This window comes from Mobula hypostoma, chromosome 2 (assembly GCF_963921235.1).
Source record: "Mobula hypostoma chromosome 2, sMobHyp1.1, whole genome shotgun sequence".
Classification (NCBI taxonomy): domain Eukaryota; kingdom Metazoa; phylum Chordata; class Chondrichthyes; order Myliobatiformes; family Myliobatidae; genus Mobula; species Mobula hypostoma.
In genome coordinates, this window is record NC_086098.1 from 158862230 (window position 1) to 158874996 (window position 12767).

General features: G+C 43.9%; 1 protein-coding gene across 1 annotated transcript in view; it reads right to left on the bottom strand.

The window, feature by feature from the left end:
• Window positions 1–12767, bottom strand: part of dgcr2 (DiGeorge syndrome critical region gene 2) — a 118617-nt gene that overhangs the window by 21081 nt on the left and 84769 nt on the right. The window contains exons 5-7 of the mRNA XM_063040930.1: window positions 12543–12753; window positions 12010–12092; window positions 8370–8552 (exon numbers count right to left, since the gene is read on the bottom strand). Of these exons, the coding sequence (XP_062897000.1) occupies window positions 8370–8552; window positions 12010–12092; window positions 12543–12753 (477 nt within the window). The remainder of the gene's footprint in view (window positions 1–8369; window positions 8553–12009; window positions 12093–12542; window positions 12754–12767) is intronic.

Here is a 12767-nt window from a genome sequence, read left to right on the forward strand (position 1 = left end):
CTGATGTTTCTGAGGGCCTTGCTGCAGACAACAGTATCAACATGTGCTTCTGTCAAGATGGCTCTGAATATCCCATTGGCAAGGAATGCATTTATTACCCATTCCTAACCACCTTCAAAGATGCTGGTCAGCTGCCTCACAGGCCAGTGTACTCTATATGGTGAATGTATTCTCAGTGTCGGTGAGGAAGCAGCTGCATAACTTTCACCCATTAATAAGGGAATGGCAATGTACATTTAAATTAGAATAATGTGGGATTTGCGGGTGGTGATTTTCCCCACTACCTACTCTGCTTCTTGAATGTAGTCACACTGGGTTTGGGAAGCATTGCTGAAAAAGTCCCTGGAAGTTGTGGCAGTGCATTTTGCACAAGTTACATATTTTTATGGTTAAGGCGTGCCACGAGTAAAGGGCGACAATGCCTCAAATTTTTGGAAAGGTGTAATTATAACAGGGTTGCTGTGGTGGGAGATTTTAATTTCCCAAATATCGACTGGCATGTCCCTAGAGTGAAGGGTTAAGATGGGGTGGAGTTTGTTAGGTGTCTTCAAGAAGGTTTCTTGACACAATATGTAGATAAGCCTACAAGAGGAGAGGCTGTACTTAGAAACATAGAAAACCTACACCACAATACAGGCCCTTCGGCCCACAAAGCTGTATGAAACATGTCCTTACCTTAGAACTACCTAGGCTTACCCATAGCCCTCTATTATTCCAAGCTCCATGTATCGATCCAAGAGTCTCCTAAAAGACCCTATCATTTCCACCTCCATCACTGTCGCCACCAGCCCATTCAACGCACTCACCACTCTCTGCGTAAAAAACTTACCCGACATCTCCTCTGTACCTACTTCCGAGCACCTGTACAGATTGAAAAGGAGGAGGTGCTTGCTGTCTTGAGGAAAATTAAAGTGGATAAATCCCCCGGACCTGACAGGGTGTTCCCTCGGATCTTGAAGGAGACTAGTGTTGAAATTGCAGGGGCCCTGGCAGAAATATTTAAAATGTCGCTGTCTACAGGTGAGGTGCCGGAGGATTGGAGAGTGGCTCATGTTGTTCTGTTGTTTAAAAAAGGATGGAAAAGTAATCTGGGAAATTATAAGCCGGTAAATTTAACGTCGGTAGTAGGTAAGTTATTGGAGGGAGTACTAAGAGACAGAATCTACAAGCATTTGGATAGACAGGGACTTATTAGGGAGAGTCAACATGGCTTTGTGTGTGGTAGATCATGTTTGATCAATCTATTGGAGTTTTTCGACGAGGTTACGAGGAAAGTGGATGAAGCGAAGGCAGTGGATACTGTCTACATGGACTTCAGTACGGTCCCGCATGGGAGGTTAGTTAGGAAAATTCAGTCGCTAGGTATACATGGAGAGGTGGTAAATTGGATTAGACATTGGCTCAATGGAAGAAGCCAAAGAGTGGTAGTAGAGAATTGCTTCTCCAAGTGGAGGCCTGTGACTAGTGGTGTGCCACAGGGATCAGTGCTGGGTCCATTGTTATTTGTCATCTATATCAATGATCTGGATGATAATGTGGTAAATTGGATCAGCAAATTTGCTGATGATACAAAGATTGGAGGTGTAGTAGACAGTGAGGAAGGTTTTCAGAGCCTGCAGAGGGACTTGGACCAGCTGGAAAAATGGGCTGAAAAATGGCAGATGGAGTTTAATACAGACAAGTGAGAGGTATTGCACGTTGGAAGGACAAACCAAGGTAGAGCATACAGGGTTAATGGTAAGGCACTGAGGAGTGCAGTAGAAGAGGGATCTGGGAATACAGATACAAAATTCCCTAAAAGTGGCGACACAGGTAGATAGGGTCGTAAAGAGAGCTTTTGGTACATTGGCCTTTATTAATCAAAGTATTGAGTATAAGAGCTGGAATGTTATGATGAGGTTGTATAAGGCATTAGTGAGGCCGAATCTGGAGTGTTCAGCTTTGGTCACCAAATTACAGGAAGGATATTAATAAGGTTGAAAGAGTGCAGAGAAGGTTTACAAGGACTTGAGAAACTCAGTTACAGGGAAACGTTAAATAGGTTAGGACTTTATTCCCTGGAGCATAGAAGAATGAGGGGAGATTTGATAGAGGTATATAAAATTACGATGGGTATAGATAGAGTGAATGCAAGCAGGCTTTTTCCACTGAGGCAAGGGGAGAAAAAAACCAGAGGACATGGGTTAAGGGTGAGGGGAGAAAAGTTTAAAGGGAACATCGAGGGGGGGGGGGCTTCTTCACACAGAGAGTGGTGGGAGTATGGAATGAGCTGCCAGACGAGGTGGTAAATGCAGGTTCTTTTTTAACATTTAAGAATAAATTGGACAGATACATGGATGGGAGGTGTATGGAGGGATATGGTCCATGTGCAGTCAGTGGGACTAGGCAGAAAATGGTTCGGCACAGCCAAGAAGGGTCAAAAGGCCTGTTTCTGTGCTGTAGTTTTTCTATGGTTTCACCTTAAAACTATGCCCTCTTGTGCTAGCCATTTCAGCCCTGGGGAAAAAGCCTCTGACTATCCACATGATAAATGCCTCTCATTATCTTATACACCTCTATCAGGTCACCTCTCATCCTCCGTCACTCCAAGGAGAAAAGGCCAAGTTCACTCAACCTATTCTCATAAGGCATACTCCCCAGTCCAGGCAACATCTTTGTCAATCTCCTCTGCACCCTTTCTATGATTTCCACATCCTTCCTGTAGTGAGGCAACCAGAACTGAGCACAGTACTCCATGCGGGATCTGACCAGGGCCCTACATAGCTGCAACATTACCTCTCGGCTCTTAAACTCAATCCCACGATTGACGAAAGCCAATGCTCCGTATGCCTTCTTAACTACAGCGATAACCTGCGTAGCAGCTTTGGGTGTCCTATGGACTCAGACCCTTAGATCCTCCACACTGCCAACAGTCTTGCCATTAATGCTATATTCTGCCATCACATTTGACCTAACAAAATGAACCACCTCACACTTATCTGGGTTGAACTCCATCTGCCACTTCTCAGCCCAGTTTTGCATCCTATCAATGTCCTGCTGTAACTCTGACAGCCCTCCACACTATCCACAACATCCCCAACATTTGTGTCAACAGCAAATATTTACTAACCCATCCCTCCACTTCCTCATCCAGGTCATTTATAAAAATCACTAAGAGTAGGGGTCCCAGAACAGATCCCTGAGGCACACCACTGATCACCGGTATCCATGCAGAAAATGACCCGTCTGCAACCACTCTTTGCCTTCTGTGGACAAACCAGTTCTGGATCCACAAAGCAATGTGCCCTTGGATCATATGCCTCCTTACTTTCTCAATAAGCCTTGCATCAGTTACCTTGCTAAAATCCATATACACTACATCTACGGCTCTACCCTAATGTGTTTCACCACATCCTCAAAAAATTCAATCAGGCTCGTAAGGCACGACTTGCCTTTCACAGCCATGCTGACTATTCTTAATCATATTATGCCTCTCCAAATGTTCATAAATCCTGCCTCTCAGGATCTTCTCCAGCAACTTACCAACCACTGAAGTAAGACTCACTGGTCTATAATTTCCTACTCCCTTTCTTGAATAAGGGATGAACATACGCAATCCTCCAACCTTCTGGAACCTCTCCCGTCCTCATTGATGATGCAAAGATCATCACCAGAGGCTCAGCAATCTCCTCCCTCGCTTCCCACAGTAGCCTGGGGTTCATCCCGTCCGGTCCTGGTGACTTATCCAACTTGATGCTTTCCAAAAGCTCCAGCATACCCTCTTTCTTAACATCTACATGCTCAAGCTTTTCAGTCCACTCTAAGTCATCCCTACAATCGCCAAGATCCTTAATGGTGAGATCACCATTGAAGGAGATAACTACAGCAGAAAGGATGCAGAGGAGATTTACAAGGATGTTGCCTGGATTGGGGAGCATGCCTTATGAGAATAAGTTGAGTGAACTCGGCCTTTTTTCATGGAGCGACGGAGGATGAGAGGTGACCTGATAAGAGGTGTATAAGATAATGAGAGGCATTGATTGTGTGGATAGTCAGAGGCTTTTTCCAGGGCTGAAATGGCTATCACAAGAGGGCACAGTTTTAGGGTGCTCAGATGTAGGTACAGAAGAGATGTCAGAGGTATGTTTTTTTTAAAAAAAATGCAGAGAGTCATGAGTGTGTGGAATGGGCTGCCAGTGACAGTGGTGGAGGCAGATATGATAGGTTCTTTTAAGAGACTCCTGGACAGATGCATGGAGCTCAGAAAAAGAGGGCTGTGGGTAACCTTAAGTAATTTCTAAGGCAAGAACATGTTCAGCATGGCTTTGTGGGCCGAAGGGCCTGTATTGTGCTGTAGGTTTTCCATATTTCTAAGTTCTGGTTGGCAGCATACTTTGAGTTTTGAAGCTGCATTTATCTGAGCTTTAAACATTAACTAAAACTCTGCTCCTGTGATTTTTGTCAATTGTGAAAAAAGACAATGGGGAGTCAGGAGATGACTTTCTAGCTGCTGAATACCCAGCTTCTGATATGCACAGGTGGTTGGTGCATTTGTCTCTGTTGAGAGTTGAGCTGCAAAATGTTTATCAGAATTGTTTGGAGGGTGGGTGCTTTTAAATATCTAGTTAGGGAAGTGTTTTGCCACTGTCATTAGCTCATTACTGGCTGGCATTAATGTTATTTTCCACCCTCGCACCCAAGCCAACAGGTTGCACACACTTTGTTGCTCCTTGGGACGAACTGCCAGGACATGAGAATTTGTAAATGGATCTGAATATCTCTGTCAACATCTCCATTTCTGACCATACTTAAGTTCACTAAGGCAGCTAAATTCCTCTTTTCAAATGGTAACGTTCTAGAATTTCACCATGTCCCTCCTGAATTCTCCAATTATACTCTTTTTTTCCCTACAAACATTAAGACCTCAGCTATGTTCTCTGCTTCCATGGGTGGATTTCCTCTGATTCCAAATGAACCCCATTCTCTCCCTGGTTAACCTCATCCTCAATACATTTATAAAATGCTTTAGGATTTCCTGTAATCTTAGCCCCCAGTGGTATTTTATGTTCCCCTTGGCCTAATTACTTTTTTTTAGTACTCCACTTTAATGTCTCTATGCCTGCCAAGTCTCCTGTGTTCTCATTCCTCTTTACTGCCATATGCTTCCTTATTTTTCCCTTTATCCAACCCTCAAAACCCATAATTTCCACATTTCCTCATCCTTCTCCTTTATGAGAACCCTTTAGCACTGAACAGTCGTTGAAGCCAAAAGTACTTGGTCTCACTATACTTCTGTCCACTTTGAACCCATGGTCTGGAGTTGTGCCCATCTGAACTAAACTTAGCATTAATGCAACTGAGGTGTTTTATAACTCTCCTGTATATCAGCAAACAGGGACCTGCATGGTGCTCCTCAGTTTTTAGACTTTGTAGTGAATGACTAAAGCAGTTTGAAAACAGAAGGAGCTTCAAATATTGGAATCTGGAGCAAAAAGTATCTACGGGAGGAACTCAATAGGGCAGGCAGAATCCGTAGGGGGAAGGGATGATCATGGTTTTGGATTGTGTCTCAAGATAAAGAATATTGGAGCTTGCACCACAGGAGTTAGAAACAATTGTAGGACAGAAGAAAATAAACAAAGACAAGACTGGAGGTGAAGACACAAAGAAAAACTGGCACCGTAGTACAGTTTCTAGAAAAGAGAAACAAGTCAAAACCGCAGATGTACTGTTGCTGAAGGACCAGTTGAATTTTGTTTGTCAGTCATACCAGGGGCAGAAGCACCTGCAGGCTGATTAATCACCCTCTTAGTTACAAGGAAACACATAGCAGCTGAGGCTTGGTATATTCCAGGGACATCCAGTTCATTTAAATCGAGGTCCCGAAGTCTGGGAATTTGAATTTAAAACTGTTGGCCTATCCACATTCACTCAAAGCTTGTGTCAGAGGAAAACAACAGCGCAAAATTGTTGCAGCAGAGCTTTACAGCACAGAATTGAATTTGGAAATTCCAACATCAAAGGCAAATATAAGCATTTTTTGTTTAAAAAGTTAATAATGAAAAGCAAGCATATCCAGTGGATATTGAAATAAAAATGGAAGATGCAAGTTACACATTTGAGTCATCTTAAAAGTGGGCTTCACAGTGGTGAATCTTCATTTTCAATTTGGTAGCTTAGTAGAGCTAATAGTTAAACCAAGAAGCCTTAAGCAGTGAAAGAAAGGATGGGAGGGTGGTGAAGCATGGGTAAAGGTGATCAAGGAAAAAACTGAGTGCACAGCTCAGACCAGGAACTACCCTGGATTGGAATGGAATGCCTTGACACTCCTGACTGCCTGTATCACAAGCCTCAACAGCTTTTTGTCCACAAAATGGAACATTGCCTTTATATAATCACTAGCTTTCACATGCACCGGCAACTTAAATTGGACAATAGACAATAGGTGCAGAAGTAGACCATTCGGCCCTTCGAGCCTGCACCGCCATTCTGAGATCATGGCTGATCATCTACTATCAATACCCGGTTCCTGCCTTGTCCCCATAACCCTTGATTCCCCTATCCATAAGATACCTATCTAGCTCCTTCTTGAAAGCATCCAGAGAATTGGCCTCCACTGCCTTCTGAGGCAGCGTGTTCCACACCTCCACAACTCTCTGGGAGAAGTTGTTTCTCCTCAACTTTGTCCTAAATGACCTACCCCTTATTCTTAAACCATGCCCTCTGGTACTGGACTCTCCCAGCATCTGGAACATATTCCCTGCCTCTATCTTGTCCAATCCCTTAATAATTTTATATGTCTCAATCAGATCCCCCCTCAGTCTCCTTAATTCCAGCGTGTACAAGCCCAGTCTCTCTAACCTCTCTGCGTAAGACAGTCCAGACATCTCAGGAATTAACCTAGTGAACCTACGCTGCACCTCCTCCACAGCCGGGATGTCCTTCCTTAACCCTGGAGACCAAAACTGCACACGATACTCCAGGTGTGGTCTCACCAGGGCCCTGTACAAATGCAAAAGGATTTCCTTGCTCTTGTACTCAATTCCCTTTGTAATAAAGGCCAACATTCCATTAGCCTTCTTCACTGCCTGCTGCACTTTCTCATTCACCTTCAGAGACTGATGAACAAGTACTCCTAGATCTCTTTGTATTTCACCCTTACCTAACCACACCGTTCAGATAATAATCTGCCTTCCTGTTCTTGCTCCCAAAGTGAATAACCTCACACTTATTCACATTAAACACCATCCGCCAAGTCTCTGCCCACTCACCCAGCCTATCCAAGTCACCAAGTCACCTTGAATTCTCCTAACATCCTCATCACATGTCACACTGCCACCCAGCTTAGTATCATCAGCAAACTTGCTGATGTTATTCACAATGCCTTCCTCTAAATCATTGACGTAAATTGTAAACAGCTGTGGTCCCAATACTGAGCCCTGTGGCACCCCACTAGTCACCAACTAAATTAACAAAATTAATTTGAAGAATACAGATATGAGTTTCATGGATCTATGTATTATGCAATCAAATTAAATTGCATCACATCAGGTGAAAAGCGGTAGAATTAATAACCTCATTGAGAGAAGTCCTCTGGGGAAAAGCAACCATTAGAGCTTTGTATTCAGTGAGAAATTATGAAAGGAGACATCAAATATCATCTTTCTTCTTCATTGCCAAAGAAAACAAAAAATGTACCAAATCTAGTGTAGTAATTAACAGAGGAATTTGAATGAATATTAAAGGGAAAGCTTTAGAGACATTGAACACCAACAAATACCCAGCACCTGATGGCTGAGCTAGAACTTGTGGGCATCCTAGGTTGGCGTCAGAAGCATGGCAATAGTTGCAGGCTGCCTAGCATAATTGATAATTTGATTTGATACAAATGGCACATTTCACTGTATGTTAATGTGGCAAATAAAACTAATCTTAATCTTTTAGTTTACCAAGTACATCCAGTATTTCCTGCTGTATTTCAGATATTCAGCATCCATTGACTGACCTCATACATGAATATTACACTAACTGGATAGAACCCCAGCCACCCCCAGTGAAGTCATGAGGCAGGGCCTTGAAATGCCACCCATTAGCAGGAGACTAAACCAGAGAACCAAAGTAAGTGTGAATAGATGAAGTAATTCCCCTTCACCATCCCTCTACCCGCAAGCCAAAGATCTAGATTATCCCCAAACCAGCTGTGAGAAAATGAGCCATAAGGACGTGGCCTAATAACCCTTCTGTCCTGAAATGCAAGTGAAATTGGGCAGATTGAATTCGCATCATGTTGAGCTTCATCTTGCGGCGCCCTTTCCTGTGGTAACTGAAATATAACATTGGCAACTTGGTGGGCTAGCAGAGTCCAAGATGCAGGGTCAGACAACACTCACTTCTTTTGCAGAGGAAGGCTGACTTCTCATTGCAGTTCTCTGCATACCAGCTATGTAATCCATGGTGCCGCAAGCTGGGGAAGTGGGAGCACTGCAGTTGGGCACACAGCACATTCTCCTGCTCAGAAATGGTCATTCCAAACGTTGGCACCTGTTCTGGGGGAAGGAACACCTCCGTGGAACCTGAAGCAGAGAAGCACCATTAAGCAAGCAAAATATAGTTCAACTTGAAAGAAAATGAAGCTATCTTTACAAAGAGGCAAGGGAGCAGAGACCAGAGGGCCATGAGAGCAAAGGGCAAAGGGAGGGAAGACAACAAAATGGAAAGGCTACATGGGTGGGAACATGGTGCAAAATGGCGGTCACAGGGGCAGGAGTTGCGAGGGAGGTGGGAAGCCTGGTGTTGAGGCCAGAGATGGGAAAGAGTGGCAGAAGGAACATGAGGAAGCAATGATGGTATATGCTGAGGTATCTCAGTGGCAGAGACATAGGGTGGTCTGGAGGGCAACAGGTTGATTAGGTGGGAAGAGTAAGGTGCTGTGTATTTGGAGGCTCGTGCAATTCAGAAGAGGAAGTGACAGGGATGAGGAGTTAAGATTGTAGTCTTATTACAACCTAGAACACCACTTTGCTCACTGAATGCATGTCAACCCATTCTCCACCCTTTCCTTTGCACCCTGCAATCATTTTGCACATTTTACATTTTAGAACTATGCGATAGAGCCTCCACTGTGCCTTCTCTCTTTCTTTATATGTAATTCAAGAAGATGAATCTCTCTCTTCCACACCAATGAACTCGTGAACAAGACCCTTACTATCCATATGTTCTTTTTTAGAGCTATAATTTAATTCCTGCTTTCCACCATCATTACCACAACCACGCCCCTGTACTTCTTGTTGATCACCAGATTTATATTTAACAAATGCCATTTGTATAAAGGTTCCCTAATTTTATTCTGAAAGGCTAGGCTCTAATTTAGTGACTTTGTACCATTGCCAAAACAACAAAATTTCTACCTTGTTTCCCTTAATATCACAGAAAAGAAAACTCTTGTCCAGTCCATCCCATCAAACGGGCATTCCATTATTAAGCTCCCATTCCTCCCCACATGCAGCAGTCTTCCAAATTTGTATTTACTTTCCTGGAACTCCTACTTGAATCCTGAATACTGAACAGCAACTAGTAATATGCTACGTGAATGTAACAAAGGTAATGTAATCTTCCTTGGCCTGAATACAAATTGTGTTACAGCTGAGTGACTGCAATGGTGGCTTGCTCAGTGCACTTTCCCAGGAATAAAAGCACAAATGAAATCACCATTGAAGGAGATAACTACAGCAGAAAGGATGCAGAGAAGATTTACAAGGATGTTGCCTGGATTGGGGAACTTGCCTTATGAGAATAGGTTGTGTGAACTCGGCTTTTTTTCCTTGGAACGACGGAGGATGAGAGGTGACCTGATAGAGGTGTATACGATGATGAGAGGCATTGATTGTGTGGATAGTCAGAGGCTTTTTCCCAGGACTGAAATGGCTAGCACAAGAGGGCACAGTTTTAAGGTGCTTGGAAGTAGGTACAGAGGAGATGTCAGGGGTAAGTTTTTTTTTAAAAATGCAGAGACTGGTGAGTGCGTGGATTGGGCTGCCAGCGATGGTGGTGGTGATGGATACAATAGGGTCTTTTAAGAGCCTCCTGGATAGGTATATGGAGCTTAGAAAAATAGAGGGCTATAGGTAACCTTAGGTAATTTATAAGCACGTACATGTTCGGCACAGCATTGTGGGCCAAAGGGCCTGTACTGTGCTGTAGGTTTTCTATGCTTCTGTTTCTAAAACCAGGTAACTGCAAAGGGTTCACAAACTTTTTACTACAGCTGTATAGTGATCTTATTGCCACATGGCTCAGTGTGGACTGAACCACAGGAGAATATACAGAGGCTGCTTGAGGTCTGGGGTGAATAGTGTTCACTGTTGTGTCACAGGTTTAGAGTTGCATCCTTGCCGGTACCAAGAGAGCAATACTGAACCTATTACCATGGAGATCTGTTTAGGCTGGGTAGAGCAGTGAAACCAAACAAAGAGAGGAAGAAGCAGTAACTTCCATCACAACCAACAGGAGGTAATGAAAGAGACAGACTGTCCACACTGGGAGAAGGTACTGCACGTCATCAGCGATGGTCTCCAGGAAAACTGTGCTACATCAAATCAACTCCATCCAGGGTGACTGTAAGTAGTGCAGTATTGTCCTCCAAAGACCGCATGTCATTGAGCTTGGTCAAACTGTAGTTGCTATGGACAGTTATAGAAACATAGAAAATAGGTGCAGGAGTAGGCCATTCGGCCCTTCGAGCCTGCACCGCCATTTATTATGATCATGGCTGATCATCCAACTCAGAACCCTGCACCAGCCTTCCCTCCATACCCCCTTGACCCCTGTAGCCACAAGGGCCATATCTAACTCCCTCTTAAACATAGCCAATGAACTGGCCTCAACAGTTTGCTGTGGCAGAGAATTCCACAGATTCACCACTCTCTGTGTGAAGAAGTTTTTCCTAATCTCAGTCCTAAAAGGCTTCCCCTCTATCCTCAAACTGTGACCCCTCGTTCTGGACCTCCCCAACATCGGGAACAATCTTCCCGCATCTAGCCTGTCCAAATCCCTTTAGGATCTTATACGTTTCAATCAGATCCCCCCTCAATCTTCTAAATTCCAACGAGTACAAGCCCAGTTCATCCAGTCTTTCTTCATATGAAAGACCTGCCATCCCAGGAATCAATCTGGTGAACCTTCTTTGTACTCCCTCTATGGCAAAGATGTCTTTCCTCAGATTAGGGGACCAAAACTGCACACAGTACTCCAGGTGTGGTCTCACCAAGGCCTTGTACAACTGTAGTAGTACCTCCCTGCTCCTGTACTCGAATCCTCTCGCTATAAATGCCAGCATACCGTTCGCCTTTTTCACCGCCTGCTGTACCTGCATGCCCACTTTCAATGACTGGTGTATAATGACACCCAGCCAAACTGCCTTAGCTTAGCTAATCTCAGCGTTACCTCTGCCATCCCCTCTCCGTTCTGCTCTTCAAAATATCTGAAAACCAGTTGCCCACTTCCCTGTTGTCGAGAACACTGTGCTCCACCTTGACTTCACTACCATCCTTCCACCCTTTCTCTCTGAATTGTCTGACTATGTCCAAAGTACAGGCTTGGATGAGTAGTTTTACTCCAAATAAATAACGGCAAGATAGAAGCCAGTGCCTTCCATGCCCATTACAAACAATTCCCTGGTGATTCGATCCTTCTCCCTAACACTTGCCTGGTTCCACCTTGGTGCTATACATGATCCATGTCAAGTTTAGGAGTCATTATCTGCTCCTGTTACAGGGCCCTATTGTACCTACATGATAATTCCATCCTTGTCACTTCTTCCTCCTAACATTTGTCTGAATAAATGCTTAAACATTTCAAGGGGCAAATTTTTGTTTGAAATGCACCCTTGCAGTTCTTTGGGATATTCCTCCTTATTACAGACTCTACACAAATACATGTTAGAAAGAGCAAGAGGTTGTCAATGAGTTAGGAGGTGGTGTACTGAGCCACCATTAGTGGTACTTACATCAATTTCTCTTTCAGCATACTTACTACTCTTATACGCCACTTCCCATTGTCCCTCTAGTGAGGTGTGGCTTCGGTTTGTTATCGTGTACTGATAGCCAACCCAGAACCTGTAAACAATTTATCAGACGGATAATAAATTTGCAATTTTCAATGATGAAACTGTTCATTGCAATAACAAACCTTGATATCAGAAAGCAAGTTCACACCAGCTCTTCTCTGCCCAATGCTCCAGTCTAGCCCAGGCTCCCACTTTCCTGGCACAAGTCTTCTCTATTCCCTCATGCACACTCCACGCAAGTACTCACCTGGCCAACTTATCTTTTGGTACTCTGTGTTTCCTGGTTTATTCTATAACTAGCCACATTCATTAGTCACTCCTGCCTTCTCCCCACGTCTTGCATCTCTCTTACATCTACACCTTCCTCTTCACTTCTTTTACTGTGCCAATTTCTCTTTTGTTCCACCTAATTCTCCTCTTTGACTCCATTTGCACATGCTTACTTCAAATCTTCTCATCTCTTCATTCTTCCAGCAACCCACCCCACCCATATACTCACCTCCGTTGGTCCTTGCGACTTAAGGGCCGTTCCTCTAGATCCCATTCTTCAGCTAGTATGAACCGCAGCTCTTGATCAGTAGTGAATGTAGCTAATGATCCATTCACTCGTTGGCATGTCTGGACAGCATCCCAATAATCTTCGCTGTTCGAATACACTCGGTAACAGCTTGCTGTACCCTCATAATGATGCCAGCCTGTTGGACACTTACCTGTTGACAAGACC